The sequence below is a fragment of the Hyperolius riggenbachi genome, chromosome 8, assembly GCF_040937935.1.
Source record: "Hyperolius riggenbachi isolate aHypRig1 chromosome 8, aHypRig1.pri, whole genome shotgun sequence".
NCBI lineage: Eukaryota > Metazoa > Chordata > Amphibia > Anura > Hyperoliidae > Hyperolius > Hyperolius riggenbachi.
In genome coordinates, this window is record NC_090653.1 from 28,227,552 (window position 1) to 28,250,383 (window position 22,832).

Sequence of the window (22,832 nt, forward strand, 5' to 3'; positions counted from 1 at the left end):
GCCCTCATCAGTACATGGCAGGGATTGATATGGCTGTATGGGAAAGGGCTTGGACCAGCACAACGCAATCACAATAGAGTACAATACAAACTCTGGTATCAGAAGGAGCTGAAAAATGAATTCTACATAGCAAAGGATGACAGGCAGGAAGTAAAGGAGAACAATTTATTTATATTGTAATTTAATTTATAATTATTATTTAATAATTTAATTTTAATTTATTTTTAATAATAATAATAATAATAATAATAATAATAATAATAATAATAATAATAATAATAATACTAATAATAATTCAATTTTTAATTATTATTGTAATTTAATTTATTATTTTTTTTAAATTTATATTGTAATTTATTTATATTTATATTACAATGTATTTATTTTATATTAAAACTATATGAACGCAAACTTCAAACTCAGATTGGCTATTACATTCCATTAGCAGATATATTTTTTTAGCTTAGATAATTAAACAAAGGATTAAGGTTTTGGTAAGCCATCAATGATTATCTTATGAAACAAATAGTAGAGTTTACACATTCGGCACAGAGGGACTAATTAACACGATGCACCACTTTATTATTTTCATCACAAATTATTATCATCATTCATTGTTTTCAGTAACAGCGCAGACCGCAACCCCCGTAGGACTTCTCGACTAACAGGTTGTTAGATTGTAAATATGAAATTGTCAAAGGACGATTCTCAAGCTCGTTAGCTTGTTAGCAAGGAATTGTCAAAGGACGATTCATACGCCTGTTTCTAATTAACATTTCACTTCATGCTTTGAAAAAAAAATAGCTTTAATGTATCTGAAACTAATATGCGCAAACAAGTATTATAACAAACTTCTAAACTCAATATGAGAATAGTTGGGGCTACAGATTTGACTTGGCTACCAGATTTTTGCATAAACACTAACAGTCTTTGATTTGGACTCCTTATTTGTGCCCTAGCAAGCATTTTATTATTAGTATGAGTAACTTTTTTTAGTTAAAACTAGAGAAAGGGAATGTTTATATGCTTAAAGAGAAACAGTGACCAGGAATTGAACTTCATCCTGTAATGACTGAAGAGGCAGCTGCGGCGGTGGTGCCGCAGCTGCCTTCGTGCCCTGGCCCGTCCCTCCGGCGTCTGGGACGCCGAGGATGGGACTGTCGCTCTCTCATAGGGTCGCTGTCTTGCGTAGACAGGACCTTTATGCCGGGAGGGGGCTCGTCAGCTGACCTGCTGGTTGGCTGATGTCAGAGGAGACTCAAGGCGCCCCTGATTGGCTGATAGCAGGGGGCGTGCCTGTGAGGTCTCCTCTGCTTCTTAAGCCTACGGGCTTCAGTGTTTCCCTGTCTGCTGTCGTGAATACCCTGTGTGTTAGCACTCAGACATTAGACTAGATCCAGGTGTTGAAACCAAGGACTTCACACCAAGACTAGGATTATTTGTATGTTATTGATTACCTGTGTATGATTCTGGCTAGACCTCTGACCTTGCTTCCTGCTTAAACGTTTTTGTACTTCTGCCTATCTGCCTATAGTTGCTGAACCTCTGCTCGATTACTGACTACTCTTCTGCTTCTCGATTCTGTACTGATACTTACCTCTCTGTTGCCAAACCTCGCCTGTCTGACCACTCTACTCACCAGTGGGCCCTTGCCACTGGTGAGGTGCTCTATACCCACCAGCTCTACTGGTGAGGTGTTGCTTAGTGACTGATAGTACCTTCACAGCTCCTCTGGGAAGGTTTAGCCAAAACTATCCTAGTCACCTGTCATACCTTTCCAGCTCCTCTGGAAAGGTTTTGCCTAGCTACTCCGTTCCTGTTAACTAGTTCCTGGCCAGATCCTCTGGTAAGGACTAGTCAGCCTCTTTCTGTATTTTCCTTGTGATAACCTTTCCAGCCCCTCTGGAAAAGGTCAGTGTTATTCTGTCTGAATTTCCATTGGTCTCTTGCCAGTTCCCCTGGTAAAGACCAACTATATCTTTTCACTGTACTCTCTCTGTTAGTGCCTTCTCCAGCTCCTCTGGGAAGGTTTGACCATATCTATACAGTTAGTGTACTGATAGTACCTTACCAGCTTCTCTGGTAAGGTCTCGCAAAACTATTAAAGTTACGGTTGCACCAAGCACTACTCACATAGCATCCTTGTAGCTATACCAATATTATTGGTGATTCTGCAGATCACCACATAATCAGGTATAGCGTCTGCATTATTGGTGATTCTGCAGATCACCATATAATCAGACATCTGAGTTGCTACACCCAACCGTTACACATCCCAATCAGTAGCTGATACCCCCTTTCCCATGAGAAATCTTTTCCTTTTCACAAACCGATGATCAGGGGGCTCTGTATGGCTGATATTGTGGTAAAACCCCTCCCACAGGAAACTGTGAGGACCGTAGTCCTGGCAGTTTCCTGTCTGTGATCCATGTTGCATTGTGGAAAATAGCTGTTTACAGCTGTTTCCAACTGCCAAAAAGCAAGCAGCAGCTGATTCCAGTGACATCACCTGCCAGCAGTAAAAATGTCACCCTGTGATAAATGTCAGAATGTAAATCAGGGAGAGGAAAGATTTTACAATGGGCAAACACTGACTAAATCATTTATACGTAATTATTGTAAAAATGAAGCACTTTTTTTATTACATTATTTTCACTGGAGTTTCCTCTTTAAACTGTGTATAGATATAACTCTTTTGAATTGAAAAACTGTCACTTAACCACTTGAGGACCCACCCTTTACCCCCCCTTAAGGACCAGCGCTGTTTGTTTGGATCTGTGCTGGGTGGGCTCTGCAGCCCCCAGCACAGATCCGCGGACACACAGAGCGATCAGATCGCCCCCCTTTTTTTCCCCCTATGGGGATGATGTGCAGGGGGGGTCTGATCGCTCCTACCTGCAGGCATGTTGCGGGGGGGGCACCTCAAAGCCCCCCTCCGCGGCGACATTCTCCCCCCTCCCTCTCCTACCTGCTCCCCCGGGAGATCTGGGCTGCACAGGACGCTATCCGTCCTGTGCAGCCAGTGACAGGACGTCCCCTGTCACATGGCGGCGATCCCCGGCCGCTGATTGGCCGGGGATCGCCGATCTGCCTTACGGCGCTGCTGCGCAGCAGCGCCGTACAAATGTAAACAAAGTGGATTATTTCCGCTTGTGTTTACATTTAGCCTGCGAGCCGCCATCGGCGGCCCGCAGGCTATTCACGGAGCCCCCCGCCGTGAATTGACAGGAAGCAGCCGCTCGCACGAGCGGCTGCTTCCTGATTAATCAGCCTGCAGCTGGCGACGCAGTACTGCGTCGCTGGTCCTGCAGCTGCCACTTTGCCGACGCACGGTATAAGCGTGCGGTCGGCAAGTGGTTAAGCTGGAGACACGTCTTCTACTTTAGAACACAAAAAGTTGTCCATTTGAACCTACCTTGTTTCTTTTTCTTTCCTTTTTTGGCTCTTTCATGACCTAGGTAAATGAGAATGTTCCCAAACAGTTTTCTATGTTTTTTTTTTTTGTGCAGAAACCTTTGTGTACTGTATGGGAATGAACTTTTCAGCTTTTCAGATAAAATATATATTTAGTTTATGCATGGTTTCTTCCTCTGGCCTACAGTGATCAAAAGGCTCACAGAAGCCCCCCAACGCCGCACCACCATTTTTTGATAGGTATAATGATGCTTATTGGGGTTTTTGAATGTTTCCAACCCAATATCATCATTCAAAGGTAAACAAAACCTATGACTGCTCGATTCACAATTAATCTACTGATTGGCCAAGGAATTCTGGCCAATAAGTGGCTCCCTTTCAACAGGCACCACCTTCCTGCCCGTAACCAGCCTGCATGGCAAGTAAGGGATGAATTAAGGCTTATTATACTCATTCTTAAAGGGCACTGAGCAATTTTCACTGGAACTCCTTATAGGGGAGGTTTGTAATGAAGTGTGCCATGGGGGGGGGGGGGGTACTTTATGGCGCTCAGTACCCTTTAAGTTAACCACTTCAAGACAAGCAGGTGTATTAAAATTTCCTGCTGGAGCCTCTTAACGGCTCCAGGATGTTTTTATAAGTTAAGAAGCGCTGCTGCTACTGTGCACGTGCGCATGTGCACACTCCCGTGCGTGCACAAGCATTCCCGCGCACGTGCACATGCGTTCCCGCGCTCGTGCACGTGAGAAAAGTAAAACATACAACACAACATAGACAAAATACACCTTTATTTTCAAACACTATATTGTCACCATACTTTGTACTAGGGACATAATTCAAATCTTGTAATAACCAGGACAAATAGGCAGATAAAATGTGTGGGTTTTATGCACAGTAGCAGTGTTTATATTAAAAATGTAGGGGATGAAATTGGAGAAATTGTGTATTTATTCATTTTTTTCCTTGTTTTTCCCTTTAAATTGCAGAGAAAATAAAGTAATTACTGAAAACAAATATCAACCCCCAAAAGCCTAATTGGTGGTAAAAAAAAAATCAAGATATAGATCATTTCATTGTGATTAGTAGTGATTAAGCTATTGGCAAATTAAATAGATGGGCACTGAAAGGTGAAAAGCGCTTTTGTCCATTAGGGTAAAAACCCCTTTGGTGTGAAATGGTAATTAAGAATAAATAAATTCGGGTTTGTCTTCTGCTTTCTTCCATGTTCCATGTTGGGTTTTCTCACTATGGCAGACACATTGTAGTCTTTTTTAAGAGTGTCTATGCTTCTCAGTGTTACATCTGCAGCCCCCGCCTACAAGAGATGGGAAAACATGTTATTGTTGCAGGGGAACCTGGGATTGTGATTCCCTGCTTAATAGGGATGAGCAAGATTCTGTTTTAAATTCCGCAAAACAGAACCAGCCATTGTTGGGCATGGGCTTTGGCAGAGAGGGTAAGCTCACAAAGGCTGGCACCTCTTGCCGCTGCACTGAATATTGCCCTCCATCGAGCTGTTCTCCAGCTATGAAGGTGGAAGTGTCTGCAAGATGGAGAGCAGCATGCAGCGCAGTGCAAGTTAACCTTCTATGCTACAGGCCACACCCACTATGGCCCAGCGCACACCAAAAACCACTGGCAGATCTGCAAAACGCTAGAGGTTTTTGAAGCAGAGTTCAGAGCGATTCTAGTTATGTTTAGAGAGGTTTTGTAAACATGTCTAGCGTTTTTTGGAGCGTTTTTGTGTAACAGATTACAAATATTGTTACAGTAAAAGCTGTTACTGAACAGCTTCTGTAACAAAAACGCCTGGAAAACCGCTCTGATCTGGCATTTTTCAGAGCAGTTTTCCACTTTCCTATACTTTAACATTGAGGCAGAAACGCCTCAGAAATCTCAAAAATGCTGCAGCCCCCGAGTTTGTGTTTGTGGAAAAAACAACCCACTCTGGTGTGCACCAGCCCATTCACTTCCATTAGCCAAGCGTTTTCCCCCTGCAAGCATTTTAAAAAACGCTTCAGAACCGCTCTGGTGTGCACCAGCCCTAACACACTATCTCGCAGAAAAGGAAAATGAATTTAGCTTATCCCTACTGAGTAATTCATTGGTTACCTAATATATTATATTATAATATATTAATAATAATGTTAAAGCTGCAGGGCGCAGTCAATAACTACCCCAGAAACTTTAGAGAATCTTGCCCAAGGATTCCTTACTAAAGAGGTAACTGGCTGCAGCCAGGATTTGAACCTTGGTCTCTAGGTCAAAGGTGGTATCTTTCATCAGTACACTATTGTGGTTCCTTGTGCCATCACTTACATAATGAGGTCACTGGTGGTCACTATTCTAAGATTTAAAGGACACCTGAACTGAGAGGGATATGGAGGCATATATATTTCCCTTTAACCACCTTAGCGGTATGGACGAGCTCAGCTCGTCCATTACCGCCAGAGGGTGCCGCTCAGGCCCTGCTGGGACGATTTTAATGTAATAAAAAGCAGCACACTCAGCCGGCACTTTGCGAGCCGCGTGTGCTACCTGATCGCCGCCGCAGCACGGCGATCCGCCGCGTGCAGCGGCGAAAGAGGGTCCCCCCAGCTGCCCGAGCCCAGCGTAGCCGGAACAAACAGTTCCGGCCAGCGCTAAGGGCTGGATCGGAGGCGGCTGACGTCAGGACGTCGGCTGACGTCCATGACGTCACTCCGCTCGTCGCTATGGCGACGAAGTAAGCAAAACAAGGAAGGCCGCTCATTGCGGCCTTCCTTGTTAATTCTGACCGCCGGAGGCGATCAGAATTACGGATCGGGAGCGCCCTCTAGTGGGCTTTCATGCAGCTCAACTTTCAGTTGGCTGCATGGAATAGTTTTTTTTTTATTTAAAAAGAAACCCTCCTGCAGCCGCCCTGGCGATCTTAATAGAACGCCAGGGTGGTTAAACAATACCAGTTACCTGGCAGTCCTGCTGATCTCTTTGGCAGCAGTAGTGTCTGAATAACACCAGAAACAAGCATGTGGTAAATCCTACCAGGCTTCAGTCAGAAACATCTGATCTCCATCCTTGTTCAGGGTCTATGGCTAAAAGTATTAGAGGCAGAGGATCAGCAGGACAACCAGGCAACTGGTATTATTTACAAGGTAATAAATATAGCAGCCTCCATATCCCTCTCAGTTCAGGTGTCCTTTAAGTGGAACCTCTAAATTTTATTTTTTTCAGTACCTGGCTGGAACTGAAGAGAGTAGAAGGATAGTGTTGGAGATTTTTTTACCTACAATTTCAAAAATACTTATATAATTTATAGTCGGACTATTATCTTAGTTCTCTCTGACAAAAAAGCGAATTACTGGCAAAGAATAAATTCTGAGTTCAGGGGATAGTTAGATAGTTAGTTAGGCCAATAGTTCATATATTTTAACTCTGGGACACTGAGAGATTGTGAGGAAGACTGTGTCAGTCTGTCATTCAGCTAAGACAATAATACAATAAATACGTTTCCAGCTTTTAACCTGAACATTAAACTGCACGATTCTAAAAAAGATTGTCTGAAAAAAGGCAATGGGCTTGATCCAGTAAACCGTGCTAACTCATAGCACAGCCACGCTATTGTTTTTGCATGAGTTTTCGTGCACAATTGCAAATTTTTGCGCGCAAATCGAATTTTCTATTAGTGATTGCACGAGGAAATTTGCGATTGCGCGCACAAAAATGCTGGCGTGGCCGTGCTATGGGTTAGCATAATTTAGTGAATCAAGCCCAATGTGGCTAAAGCCCGTACACTTTTCCTGTTAAGCCCCCCTTCCCCAGTTACTGGGGCTTTCAGATAAGCAGAGGTTTTACGTCACAAAACTCTTTTCAGAAACAAAGATTTTTCAGAATTAATAGAGTAAAGCAAGGTAGAATGTTTACATACATGTAATTAATTGTGAAGAATTCTTTTTCATCTCTCTCTCGCTCTCTCTCTGTTTTTCTGGTGATATTTCACCTTATCAATGAAATGCCTTTGAAGCCACCAGAAAGCAAGGAAATAACCAGAAATTTAATTTCAGTACTTTTTCACCTACTTTTTGGTACTTTTTCAATTTCAGAGTGCTGACAGACAAAGCCAGATTTAATCCTTTATGCACCTAGGCCAAGTATGTTGTGTCTCACCTTTCATGTGCAGCTGCCCCCTCCCATTCCGTGTGCAGCCCCCTCTTCCATGTGTATCATCCATGTACAGCAGCCCCCTCCCATTCAGTGTGCAGCCCCCTTTTCCATGTGTATCATCCATGTACAGCAGCCCCCTCCCATTCCGTGTGCAGCCCCCTCCTCCATGTGTATCATCCCTGTACAGCAGCCCCTCCCATTCAGTGTGCAGCCCCCTCCTCCATGTGTATCATCCATGCACAGCAGCCCCTCCCATTCCACATGCAGCCCCCTCTTTCATGTGTATCATCCATGTACAGCAGCCCCCTCCCATTCAGTGTGCAGCCCCCTCTTCCATGTGTATCATCCATGTACAGCAGCCCCTCCCATTCCATGTGCAGCCCCCTCTTCCATGTGTATCATCCATGTACAGCAGCCCCTCCCATTCCATGTGCAGCCTCCTCTTCCATGTGTATCATCCATGTACAGCAGCCCCTCCCATTCCATGTGCAGCCTCCTCTTCCATGTGTATCATCCATGTACAGCAACCCCTCCCATTCCACGTGCAGCTCCCTCTTCCATGTGTATCATCCACGTACTGCAGCCCCTCCCATTCCATGTGCAGCCCCCTCTTCCATGTGTATCATCCATGTACAGCAGCCCCTCCCATTCCATGTGCAGTCCCCTCTTCCATGTGTATCATCCATGTACAGCAGCCCCCTCCCATTCCATGTGCAGCCCCCTCTTCCATGTGTATCATCCATGCACAGCAGCCCCCTCCCATTCCATGTGCAGCCCCCTCTTCCATGTGTATCATCCATGTACAGCAGCCCCTCCCATTCCACGTGCAGCCCCCTCTTCCATGTCTAACATCCATGTACAGCAGCCCCTCCCATTCCATGTGCAGCCCCCTCTTCCATGTGTATCATCCATGTACAGCAGCCCCCTCCCATTCCATGTGCAGCCCCCTCTTCCATGTGTATCATCCATGTACAGCAGCCCCTCCCATTCCACGTGCAGCCCCCTCTTCCATGTGTATCATCCATGTTAAAAGACAAAATCCCAAATGACCAGTTTTTGAGATTAAAATGGATTTGTTCTGATGACTGTAAGATTCAGAAACATAGGCTGCCCCAGAATCAAGGTTGCACAGGTCTGCCTGTGACAGAGAAAAGAACAGCAATATGGAACGTCTATTGAAGCCATGAGGGTGAACAAGCAATAACATGGTGAGACTTTGTAGTAGATACAATAACAATTGGAGCTGGTTGAGAGTTCTGGTTAAACATTGGCCCATTTTACTTACTCACACCACTATTTCTTGTTTTTTTCAAAGAGAGAGCCTGTCTCAGGACTAAAAGATGCCCTAATTTGAAGAAGGACAAGTTATGCAGGAGTCACTTTCAGAGAACAAAGTAATCAAGTGGCGGTACTAGAATTAGGGGGAGTTACCCATGTGGGGATTGTAATATATGCAAATTTATGAGACCTCAAAAAAGTTTTCTGAACTATGCAAACAAGTTGATTCCATTCAAGGAATTATGTTAATCGTCGCACAAGGGAATTAATATATACACTGTAACAAATACTATGTAGGACAAAAAAATGCCCTTAAAACCAGGATCCAGCAGCACTTCTCTAATACAGTATCAGATTGGCAACCAGAGATACAAATGATGGTAAAAAGTTAACATCGGTCCTTGAACATTTTGTGAAAGTGCATAATAGTTCTGGGTCAAGGCTTATCAGTGTATGTTTTAGAACATGTTAAACCAAGTCCAAGGAGTGGTTTTATAGAGCGAATTCTGCTACAGAGTGAAGCTAGCGTGATCTTTTAGTTACAATCCATGTCCCAGAGAGGTTTAAATAAGGAATTAACCTTCACCGGCTTTTTGGAATAATTTGATGTACATATTTTTGCAATATAGTTATGTGGTTTTCTTTTCTATTTTTTTCAGCATCTTTTTGTTCTGTCTAAGAAACTGTACATCATAGCTATGAAGGTCATACCATGTTTAGACTGAATATCCCAGGACATTTGAAAACCTGTTGATGGATTTTTTGTTTGACTCTGGGAATGTCTTGCTCTTCTTTGCAGAGGACATTGGATTTTCTTATGGATAAGAGGATTTTGTTCTCTTCTGTGGGATTTTCTTGCTTTTTCTTCTCAGATGGATTTGCTTTATATTGAGGACATTTTGGTTCATGGAATTATGGGCACTATGTCAATAGAATAGTATTGACTAATTTGTTAACATACTGCTGATACTGTATATACTATATATAGACATATGGCAATGGTAGGGATTAGATTGTGAGCTCCTTTGAGGGACGACAGTTAGTGACAAGACAAAATATATATACACTGTACAGCGCTGCGTAATATGTTGGCGCTATATAAATACTAAATAATAATAATAATAATAATAATTGCAACTGATTAATAATTTATAAATAATTGTTTTACATTTTGCATTGAGTGTGGGGATGCATACAAACTATTGTGGATAGGGGGAGTTGCTCATATATTTCCTTCTTTGTTCCTTTGTTCCTTATTAGGAGTGGTTGTCTCCCACTTACAGAAGCTTATTTTTTTTTGCAGCAACATTTCTAATCACAGGTGCGGCCAATAATCCTACTGCTGACCATTTAAAAGACACTGTTCAGTGTCTTTGCAGTCTAGTGATGCTCGGATACCCCTTTTTATAATTCGAGTTTGGTCGAATTCGAATAGTAAATTATTCGAATTCGGTCGAATATTCGAGTCGAATATTTTTTACTATTCGATTCGACCTTGGACTTCGACCTCACTATTCGAGTCGGTATTCGAGCTCATTATTCGAGCTGACTATTCAAATTGGCCTTAAATAGCTTCCAACACTTGTTTTGAGGGTGAATGATGCAAGAAACATCTTTTTTTTCCAAGTAACAACAGCAAGTGATTATGTGGGGATGTTCCTTTAAAAAAAAAAAGGTGGAAAGAGAAGTTGTGTCCAAAATGTTGTTCAGTACTGTATATACTTCTTCTTCTTCTTTATCTTCTATATCTTCTTCTTCTATATCTTCTTCTTCTATATCTTCTTCTTCTATATCTTCTTCTATATCTTCTTCTTCTTCTATATCGTCTTCTTCTTCTTCATCTTCTTCTTCTTCATCTTCTTCATCATCATCTTCTTCTTCATCTTCTTTTTCATCATCATCTTCTTCTTCATCTTCTTTTTCATCATCATCTTCTTCTTCATCTTCTTCTTCATCATCTTCTTCTTCTTCATCTTCTTCTTCTTCATCTTCTTCATCATCTTCTTCTTCTTCTTCTTCATCATCTTCTTCTTCTTCATCTTCTTCATCTTCTTCTTCTTCATCTTCTTCATCTTCTTCTTCATCTTCTTCATCTTCTTCTTCATCATCTTCTTCTTCTTCTTCTTCTTCATCTTCTTCATCTTCTTCATCTTCTTCATCTTCTTCTTCATCTTCTTCATCTTCTTCATCTTCATCTTCTTCTTCTTCTTCTCCTTCTTCTTCTTCTTCTCCTTCTTTTTCTATATCGTCTTCTTCTTCTTCACTTATTTCTCTTTTATATTTTTTTTTTAAGAAATGCAGCTATTTTTGAGTGTAATAAATAGCTGGTTGTGCACGCATGTTGGAAGCACCATTGTATGTGCTCCCTGGCAGTGGAAACACACAGACAGCAGGAGGTAAATTCAGCAGCAGGAGGAGGAGGATGATTGTGTGGCAGCAGGCAGTCAATGAGGCAGGCAGCGAGACGAGACATAATAGGCTGTGGTACCTAGCGGTGGTACCAGGCCGTAAATACACAGCATGAGGTTCCAGACAGCGGTCGTGAAGCCCACATCATGTCCAATACACAACTGGGACAACACAGTTTTCAACCCGGACACCTCTAAAAATAATATCACACAGTATTAATAAAAAGTATATATAATTTTTTGTTTTTTTTAAAGAAATGCAGCTATTTTTGAGCGTAACAAATAGCTGGTGGCGCACGCATGTTGGAAGCGCCATTGTATGTGCTCCCTGGCAGTGGAAACACACAGACAGCAGGAGGTAAATTCAGCCGCAGGAGGAGGAGGATGAGTGTGTAGCAGCAGGCAGTCAATGAGGCAGGCAGCGTGACATAATAGCCCTGGTACCTAGCGGTGATACCAGGGCTGTAAATAAACACAGCAGGAGGTTCCAGACAGCGGTCGTGCAGCCCACATCGTGTCCAATACACAACTGGGACAACACAGTTTTCAACCCGGGCACCTCAGAAAAATTAAACCTTTTTTTTTTTTGGTTTATTTGTTTTGTTTTTACAACAAATTACACAGACAGATATAGCTATTGTTTGACGTAATAGCTGGTGGCAGAGTGGCAGCAGAAGGTAATTCTGTGTACCCTGGCAGTGGGAAACACAGACAGACAGCAGCAGCAGCAGGAGGAATGGAGGAGTAATGTGAGCAACTATTGTTTGACGTAATAGCTGGTGGCAGAGTGGCAGCAGAAGGAAATTCTGTGTACCCTGGCAGTGGGAAACACAGACAGACAGCAGCAGCAGCAGGAGGAATGGAGGAGTAGTGTGAGTGTGGCAGCAGGCCAGGCAGGCAGCGTGACATAATATAGCCCTGGTACCTAGCGGTGATACCAGGGCTGTAAATAAACACAGCAGGAGGTCCCAGACAGCGGTCGTGCAGCCCACATCGTGTCCAATACACAACTGGGACAACACAGTTTTCAACCCGGGCACCTCAGAAAAATTAAACCTTTTTTTTGGGGGGGGTTTATTTGTTTTGTTTTTTATAGAAAATTACACAGACAGATATAGCTATTGTTTGACGTAATAGCTGGTGGCAGAGTGGCAGCAGAAGGTAAATCTGTGTACCCTGGCAGTGGGAAACACAGACAGACAGCAGAAGGGCAGTACACAGCAGCCCACTGTAGGTGTAAAATGTGTGGCTGCAGGCGACGTAATAGTCAAAGTGAACCAGGCTGGCTTAGTGAGCAGGAGCCAGGAGGTGGTAAAGGGTGGTAAGGCACATTAACGATGGTTCTTCAGTTCATGTCCCCCTCTTGCCGACAACAGGGGCCAGGAACTCGCCTTCTACCCACGCCTGGTTCATCTTGAGAAACGTCAGTCTGTCCACAGACTTGTGAGACAGACATGAGCGTTTCTCGGTGACCACGCCACCAGCTGCACTGAAGCAGCGCTCGGACAGCACGCTGGAAGGGGGACAGGACAGCACTTCCAGGGCGTACTGCGCCAGCTCGCTCCAGATCTCCAGGCGCTTGACCCAATACTCCATGGGATCAACAGGGGCATCGCTGTCAAGCCCGCTGTAGGACCCCATGTAGTCAGCCACCATTCGGGTCAGGCGCTGGCTGTGACCGGAGGAGGATGCTGCTGCATGCACCTCCTCTCTAGTCACTGCTACCGGAGCCTCTACAGTCCTGTAGAGCTCGTTGCTGAGAGACAGCAGGTCTGTGGGGCGCTTGCTGCTGGATGCAGGCACCTGCTGCTGCCTCTGTGCAGGCTGGACAGTGGGGGTGGAAGGCTGAGGGAAGGCTTCCTCCAAGCGCTCAACAAGGGCCTGCTGCAAGTTCCTTATTTGTTGCGCTGGGTCTCCTCCTGCAGGCGGCAGGAACTGGCTCAACTTCCCCTTGAGGCGTGGGTCCAACATCATGCTGATCCAGATGTCCTCCCTCTGCTTCATCTAGATCACCCTGGGGTCCTTGCGCAGGCACGTCAGCATGTGCGCTGCCATTGGGAAGAGGCGGGCCACGTGTGCTGGCACATCGGCGGCAGTGCTGTCCTCATCCTCCTCCTCTCCCTCCTCAGCCTCATCTTCTCTCCACCCCCGCACCAACTCAGCTGCACTGTGCTGATCCCCCTCATCAGCAGCAAGGTCAGGGACCTCCACCAAGTCCTCCTCCTCCTCCCCCTCAGAGGTGGACTGTGCAGCTGCATGACGCTCCTGCTGGTCCAAGGCTGCCGCTCCCTGTTCCAGCAAAGCATCGAGGGCCCTGTTCAGCAGACAAACCAGGGGCACCCACTCGCAGACCATAGCATGGTCCCTGCTCACCATGTTAGTGGCCTGCAGAAGGGGAGCCAGCACTAAGCACACCTGCTGCATGTGCCTCCAGTCATCATCGGGGATGATGGACGGGATGTTGCTGGTCCTGTCCCTTCTCTGAGCGGCGGACACAGTGGCCAGGGCAAGGTACTGGTTGACAGCGTGCTTCTGTTCAACTAGACGCTCCAACATCGCCAGGGTGGAGTTCCAGCGAGTCGGAACGTCAAGGATCAGCCGATGGCGTGGCAGCTCCAGCTCCTTTTGCACGTCTTCCAGGCTCGCACAGGCTGCAGCCGAGCGCCGGAAGTGACGCACAACGTTCCTTGCCGTTTCCAGCAGTTCGCCCATCCCCTGGTAGGTGCGCAAGAACTTCTGCACCACCAGGTTCAGCACGTGGGCAAGACAGGGGATGTGGGTCAGGTTACCCCTGTCTATTGCAGCAACCAGATTGGCCCCATTGTCGGCCACCACCTCTCCGACTCTGAGGCCTCTGGGGGTCAGCCAAATCCTCTCCTGCTCCTGGAGTTTGGCCAACACATGGGTTGCCGTCAGTTTGGTCTTCCCAAGGCTGACCAAGTGCAGCAGCGCTTGGCAGTGGCGGGCCTTCACGCTGCTGCTGAGGCGGGGGGTTTGGCCAGGTGTGCCGGAGGATGGCAGAGGATCGGAGGAACCTGCTGCAGTTCCCCTGACCCTGCGGGGTGGCACCACCCACTGTGTTGCTGCTGCTGCTGTGCCCGCTGCTGCTCTCCCATCCTCACCCCCTTCCACCAAGCTGACCCAGTGGACAGTGAAGGACAGGTAGCGGCCTGTCCGGAAGCGGCTGCTCCAGGAGTCCATGGTGACGTGGACCCTTTCACCAACCGCGTGCTCCAGCCCTCGCTCCACATTGGCCATCACAAAGTGGTGCAGTGCAGGAATGGCCTTGCGGGCGAAGAAGTGTCTGCTGGGGAGCTGCCAGTCTGGGGCTGCACAAGCAAGCAGCGCACGCATGTCGCTCCCCTCCTGCCTGAGCGTGTACGGCAGGAGTTGGGAGCACATGGCCCGTGCCAGCAAGCCGTTCAGCTGCCGCACACGACGGCTGCTGGGAGGCAGAGCCCTAACCACCCCCTGGAAGGACTCGCTCAAAAGGCTCTGGCGTGGCCTTTTGCTGGCACGGGAATCAGCAGACACAGCAGAGGAGGCCACTGAGGACTGGCTGCCAGAACAGGCCTCAGTGTCGGCGGCAGGAGTTGCAGAGGGGGGAGGAGCAGTGCGTTTCCGCACTCCTGCTGGTGCTGCTGGAGGAGCAGGAGGGCGGGTGGCTGCTGTTGCTGCTGCTGCTGCTGCTGAAGGCTGTGCAGTAATGGGTATGGTGCCACTGCCAGCACCAGATGCCTTCAGCCTCTGGAACTCCTCATGCTGGTGGAAATGTTTCGCAGCAAGGTGGTTGATGAGCGAGCTGGTGCTGAACTTTAAGGGGTCTGCACCTCTGCTCAACTTCCGCTGACAGTGGTTGCAAGTGGCGTACTTGCTGTACACTGTGGGCATGGTGAAAAACCGCCAGATTGGTGACAAAAACAACCCCCTACGGCCTGGAGCCGCTGCTGCCTGTCTCCCTGTGGTGGTTGGGGCGGGGGCTTGGGTGCAGCTGGTGGTGGTCCTGGCAGATGCTGCTGCTGCTGCTGCTGAGCCTGAGACACCAGCAGGCTGTGGGACCTGCCTACTGCTGCCAATGCTTGCAATGATGCGCCTCCTTGCAAGGCCCACAAGCGCATCCTCCTCCTCCTCAGAGCTGCTGATGACGACATCCCCTGGAGCTGGTGGCACCCAGTCTTTGTCTGTCACCGTGTCATCATCATCCTCCCCCTCCTGAAACATGTCCTGCTGGGATGATGACCCCCCAAACTCCTCTCCTGATGCATGGATGGGCTGCTTGACTGTCGCCACAGTCTTGCTGTCCAATCCCTCCTCCCCCAAAGTGCCCATCAGCATCTCCTCCTCAAGATCGCCAACAACAGCAGACAATTTACTCATGATGCCTGGGGTCAAAAGACTGCTGAATGACAGGTCAGCGAGTGACGGTGAACTGGCCTCCTCCCCAGGCCCTGCTGGGCGGCTGCTGCGAACAGGGGTGGTGGTGGTGGTGGCGGTGAGGGTGGAGGCCTCGGATGCAGAGCTGATGGCGGGCTGCTCATCCTCCGTCATCAGTTGCACCCCAAGTCTGCATCCTTTTCCTCAATGGGACGTTTCCGACCCGGCTGGAGGAAAATCGGAGCAGGTGCTACACGCTGCTGCTGCTGTGTCTCTGCAGCGTGAGTTGCAGATGCTCCTGCTGGGCGGCGCCCAAGGCGTCCACGGCCAGTGGCTATAGGAGGAATGTTAGCCACTGACGCTGCTGCTGCGGAACTGTGCATGGTGGCGCGACCGCGGCTTGTCACAATGCTGCTCCCTCTCCTCCTGATTCCCTTGCTGCCCTTCCCCTTGCCCAAACCGCGCTGGCTGCCACTTCCAGACATCTTAGATGTTTTGGGCGTAAACACAAAAGTTTTTTAAAAGGGCGGGTGAAAAGTGGGGTACTTTAATGGAGTGGGTTGGTGGGTGAGGTGACACTAATCACTAAGTGATTAGTTTGCTAACTGATTAGTACAGTACAAATACAAAATACAATAATCGGTAATCAGTAAGTGTGAACAGTGAACATTGAGTGTGTCCCCTAGTACACTAACTAGAAATTACAATAATCAGTAGTAATCACAAGGAAATAGAGTGTGTGTACACTACAGACAGTGAGTGCACGCATGCGCACACACGCGCAGGAGCTAGCCTATGAACAGTGACTGAGTGAGTGTCCCTAGTACAGAAAGTAAGTAGTAACAGTCAGGAAGTACAACTAGAAATTACAATAATCAGTAGTAATCACAAGGAAATAGAGTGTGTGTACACTACAGACAGTGAGTGCACGCACGCGCACACACGTGCAGGAGCTAGCCTATGAACAGTGACTAAGTGAGTGTCCCTAGTACAGTAAGTAAGTAGTAACAGTCAGGAAGTACATCTAGAAATTACAATAATCAGTAGTAATCACAAGGAAATAGAGTGTGTGTACACTACAGACAGTGAGTGCACGCACGCGCACACACACGCAGGAGCTAGCCTATGAACAGTGACTGAGTGAGTGTCCCTAGTACAGTAAGTAAGTAGTAACAGTCAGGAAGTACAACTAGAAATTACAATAATCAGTAGTAATCACAAGGAAATAGAGTGTGTGTACACTACAGACAGTGAGTGCACGCACGCGCACACATGCGCAGGAGCTAGCCTATGAACAGTGACTGAGTGAGTTTCCCTACCCTAGTACAGTAAGTAAGTAGTAACAGTCAGGAAGTACAACTAGTAGAAATTACAATAATCAGATTCAGTAGTAATCACAAGGAAATAGAGTGTGTGTACACGACTACAGACAGTGCACGCGCACACACACGCAGTAGCTAGCCTATGAACAGTGACTGAGTGTCCCTCCCTAGTACAGTAAGTAGTAACAGTAAGTACAACTAGAAATTACAATAATTAATCAGTAATCAGAAGGAAATAGAGTGTGTGTACACTACAGTGCAGTGCACGCACACACACACGGTCACACCCAGGAGCTATGAACAAACAGTGACAGTGAGTGTCCTAGTACAGTTATATAACTACAATACAAAATACAATCACTCAGTAGCTAGTAAAGGACAGCAGAAATACTGGTATAGATGAGAGATAAACTAACAGAGGACAGGAGAGAACAGCTGAGCTGCCCACACAGGCAGGCCCTGAGGCCTAAAGTTGTGTAAGCTTGCCTGCAGCAGCTGGCTCTCTAGTAACACACAAGCTACTAACTAAAATACAATGTCTATCTAACTAACAACAATATAGGTGTATATAGGAGGTGTATGTGAGCAAAAACGCTAGGTGAATGACCACAATAAAGCTCTTGCTAAGCCAAAGCACAAAGGAGCAGATCTCTCTCTGTACAAAGTCAGGCAAGGACGGAAAAAACGAACATGGCGGCCGCTATTTATAGGGTAGGGGCTGGCCAGGGTCCCCCTCAGTGATTGGCTGCCGTCAGAGGGCCTGGGAGCCCTCTGATTGGCTCTGAGGACATCAATCTGGGCTATGACGCTATTCGAGCTCGGTAATCGAGCTCGAACAGCGCTGTTAGCTCGAATAGCGCGAATAGTGAATGTGCTATTCGAGTTCACTCGAATAGCCCATTCGAATATCTCCAGCTATTCGGAGCTCGAATACCGAGCTCGAATAGCTGAAAAAGAGCTCGAATATTCGAGCTACTCGAATATTCGAGCTCTGTTGAGCACCACTGCAGTCACACACTGGCCCTTGAGGAAGCCGATATCACTTCCTGGAAAACATGGGGGACATGCTGAGGGTATGGGGACGAGGGGGGAGGCCAGAACACACAAGCACAGAACGCTCCCAACTACGGGAGCGCGACACGGGAGCGCGCACGGCTGGACTATGCCAATTGGCCCTAACTAGAAGACTTTTTGGGGTAGGTTGCAGAGGAAACAGGAGGCGGAGGACAGTGAGGGAGCAATTAGCCTGGAGGGGGCTGGAGGAAGCCCCAGGTATGTATATTTTTCTCCCAATTGCCCATCTTAGGTACCCTTTAAATAAGTATTCTTAAGTAACTAAAAGCAAATGTAAATGCTTGAAAATCAGTTATGCATGATAATAGAGTACTAAAAAGATATAAGAAAATAATGGTGTAGTTTTATACTGCAATTGTTGAATCCATCATCAAATCATCAATAACTGTCTGGTTTGGCTCATGCTACGTACAGGACAAGGTGAGACTGCAGTGCATCATCCAAACAGCGGAAAGAATCATCGTCAACTTAACTTTCCTGCTTGACTTTTACGGCAACACAAACAGAAAGAAACCAACCTAGATTGACCCCTCCCACCCTGCCCACTTCATTTTACACTGTCTGCCTTCACTAACAGACCCCATTTAAATGAAAGGTCAGGTAGTCAAGCTTTACTTACCCGGGGCTTCCTCCAGCCCCTTGCAGCCGACATGTCCCTTGTCGTAGCTCCGCTCCCATCCAAGGTCAGCCTCTGCACAGGCGGGGACCCCAGGGCGGCAGCTGGGAGCGGAGCTGCGATAAGGCACATGTCAGCTGCAAGGGGCTGGAGGAAGCCCCAGGTAAGTAGAGCTTGACTACCTTCATTTGCCTGACATTTCCTTTAATGCAAAACTATGTAAATCCATCCAGTACAAACAGCAATTATGAAACTGCTAGAGCTTAAAAGCTTTACAGAACAGAACTGTAGCTGGAAAACAAATGCTTCTCATCCTGCTGTCCACTATTTTAACTCCTGTACTGTCCATGATTTATAATATTTACACTTTGTCTGTGTATCATATTGTCTGTGTCTGTTAACCCATTAGCAGCTTCAAAAGAGTTATCTCATTTAAGACAAGTGGACTGCTTTTGATCTCAGTTGGCAGAACTCGTCGTGCTGTAAATTATTGGAATGCTTTGATCTCTCTCCACTAGCAGAAAATATAGCATCTTCTGTTATTGTCTTACACTGCCCCCTAGTGACACATGGCCATAAATACACATTGGTAAAGAAGCAAGGCTTACCAGATTCCAACAACCCACATTATAAGGTTGTAAACGAGTTTGATAGGTGGTCCGCAGAACTTTCAAATGGTGTCGTTTCACCAGCGATGTTGCACACCACAGATTCCTCCGGAATATATTAGATATCCTGAGGTCGCAGAGACTCACCAAAGGGGAGTCCAGTAGGATAGTGACATGAAAGAGATGTACGGCACATCTAAGTGTAAACCGTCTTTATTACATAACAAGTAAAACAATTAAAAACAAGGATAAAGGAAAACTCACATACGGGGCCCGTGCACTGGGAACCCCGAAAAAGTAGCGCGCATAAAATGGTCAATAGAAGACCTCAAATAAAATGGTGCCGCCTGTCGCCTTCCCGACAGGCGGCACCTGTCGGAAAGGCGACAGGTGCCGCCTGTCGGGAATGCAACTACATGCAGCGATGTTGCATGTAGTGTGCAACATCGCTGGTGAAACGACACCATTTGAAAGTTCTGCGGACCACCTATCAAACTCGTTTACAACCTTATAATGTGGGTTGTTGGAATCTGGTAAGCCTTGCTTCTTTACCCTTTTGTTCGAAGATCCTGTATACCAAAAAATGATGAAAGCTGTATTACTATAGACCTGCGCTGACTTTATATATTCATTGCTTGTGTGGACTTTTGGACATTGTCCTTCTCGGCTGCGGTCGCCTTCTGCCTTGGCGCTGACACTTGTTTTTTATTTTCATAAATACACATTACAGCAGTACTAATTAGAATCAAGGAAATGTAACAAATAAGAAGTAAAAACATGCTAAAATAAATTGGCCTGGAGCACTTGCAAGCCTCTAAATAAATTGGCTGCTATAGGATTTAAGGGCCACTATCTCAAAAATTGTAAAATTTAAAATACACGTGTACACATACTTATACAGTAAAACGTACATTTCTCCAAGAGTAGGATGCACTATAAATTACTTTTCTCCTATGTTGCTGTCCCTTAAAGTAGGCAGTGAAAATCTGAAAGATCTGACAGGGTTTGTATTAGTCCATCTCCTTATGGGGGAGTCTTAGAATGTCCTTTAGTCTTTATAAAAGTACATTATGAAATGGATCTGTACGAAGATGACGACTGGCCTTTTTACATATTTGCACACTATGTTTGCAGTTGGGCTGAGCAGCTGCCATTCAGTAAGTGCATTTGAAAATATAGAGAAGCCTGAGTATGCCCCCATGAGGAAATGGTCTAGTCCAAAACCTAACAGTTTTGTCAGATTTTTACAACCTATTGTAAGTGACAGCTACATAGGAAAAAAAATCGAATGCATTTTACTCTTTAAAAAGCATACAATTTATACATAGACATGCACATGCATATTATTTTTTACAATTTTTCATGATAGGGAGTCTGTAAGCAATTGCCAATTCCTTGTGAGTGCAAACTAATTTTGCACCCCCCCCCCCCCCAAAAAAAGTAAACAAAACGATTACATACAAAAATAAATCTGATTCTGAAAAAATAAATGATCTTTGATACTGATCCCGTATTTGTTAGGGGTACTTGGGATGAAGTATCCCATGATAGGGGGTACTTGTCTGGTGTAATAATGTAGAAATGAACTGGTCTATCTTAAAGAACAACCATCAAAGAAACAGTTTTTCTTCAAACCCCACATTTGAAATTTTAGCCAGCAACAGTAGAGTGCTTAAGGTCTCTCAGCACAGCCTGTGTGAAAAAAATGCTTTGTTTATAAGCTGTTTGCAACAATTTAGTGTTGGCACAGTGGGGAGGGGAGGTAGAGCTGTACTGTGTAGCTAGGTTATACTTCTCTCAGGCTGTAAATTGTTTACTTTACACTGCTGAGGCAGAGAGAGAAAGAGAGAGACACAGGATCAGACACACAGCTGCAGCTGATGATTATTTGGCTGATTGTGTAATGGTTAAGGGCTCTGCCTCTGACACAGGAGACCAGGGTTCGAATCTCGGCTCTGCCTGTTCAGTAAGCCAGCACTAATTCAGTAGGGGACCTTTGGCAAGTCTCCCTTACACTGCTACTGCCAATAGAGCGCGCCCTAGTGGCTGCTGCTCTGCTCTGGCGCTTTGAGTCCGCAAGGAGAAAAGCGCAATATAAATGTTATTTGTCTTGTCATGTCTTGTCTATTTAAGGTATATTTCTGCTTTCTATCATTCTGAACTCATTTTACTCACAGTATTAGAGGCAGTGAGGACTGTTTCTGTATGCTAGATGTGCTGGACACAGCCCTCCATAGTAATGCCCACAGTGAGAACTCTTCTCTGTCACTTTGTCTTCACACAAATGAAAAGATGAAAAAATCCTTTGTGTTGCTATTTGCTAGTAATTACTGGAAATATATGTGACTTTTAGAATTGTAGCTAACCTTGAGAGTTGTCCTTTAATGTATAATTTTTACTTTTGCAAATTATTGGCTAACTTGTTTTCTAACAATTGACAAAAAATATTTTTGTTGTCTCTTTAGAGCAGACTTGACATCCTTATTTTTCAAACTGTAAATGAAGGGATTTAGCATGGGAACCACAGCTGTGTTGAACAAAGATAACATTTTGCCAGACTTAAAGGTACCGGCTGGTATCAAATATTGACAAATGATAATTGTGTAGAGAAGTGTAACAACGGTAAGGTGTGAGGAACACGTATAGAAGGCTTTAGATCTGCCAATAGCAGACCTTATTCCCATTATGGTGGTAATGATGAAAACGTAGGAGATAAAGGTGAGGAGAAAAGGGGTAAATGTTGCAAGTAAAGCCCCCTCGGTGTAGATCAACAGTTCCAAAAGGGAGGTGTCGCTGCAAGAAAGAGTCATCAGAAGTATAGCATCACATAAAAAGTGGTTAATAATGTTTGATGTGTAGCAAGAGTATTGCGATAATATGATCAAGGCAGGAAGCACCTGTAGAAGACTGAATACCCAGCAGAATGTGGCCAAAGCGGTACAAGCTCTACCATTCATGACAGTTGAATAATGCAGTGGTTTACAAATCGCGACGTAACGGTCGTAGCTCATGGCTGTAAGCAAAATAAAGTCGTTGCTGGATAACCAAGAAAAGAAATACACCTGTACCATGCAATTAATAAAAGATACAATCTTATCTCCTGTTACAAAGTTGACAAGGACCTTATGAAGGCTAACTGTGGTAGAAGATATGTTGAGACAGGACAGGTTACAGAGGAAGAAGTACATGGGAGTGTGGAGATGAGAGTCCAGGCAAACCAGCAGGACAATGGTCACGTTGCCCCCTAGAGTGATGAGATAAATGAGAAGAACCAGGAGGAAAATCAGAACCTGCAACTCGGGGACATCTGAAATCCCTTTGAGTATAAAATAGGTCACTGTTGTCTTGTTCTTCTCATTCATGGTTTATTCTATAAGCTAAAAGAGTAACAATAATAAGATTCCCCACATATTGAACAAATCATGTCTGGAACTGTATTGGCTTACGGTGCAGCATGGACAAGCCCAAACGTTTACTGCTAGACAAAAAACATCATTGTCCCTTTGGCTGATAAAAAGGGTCTTGGTCAGATATGACACGGAGACATTGAGACAATATAGGAAGCTAATATAACTTTACAACAAATTATATTTAC

General features: G+C 45.5%; 1 protein-coding gene across 1 annotated transcript in view; it reads right to left on the reverse strand.

Moving 5' to 3' along the window:
• Positions 1 to 22,599, reverse strand: part of LOC137527221 (olfactory receptor 2AP1-like) — a 32,519-nt gene extending 9,920 nt beyond the window's left edge. The window contains exon 1 of the mRNA XM_068247725.1: positions 21,670 to 22,599. Coding sequence (XP_068103826.1) covers positions 21,670 to 22,599 — 930 coding nt within the window. The remainder of the gene's footprint in view (positions 1 to 21,669) is intronic.
• Positions 22,600 to 22,832: the final 233 nt, after the last annotated feature.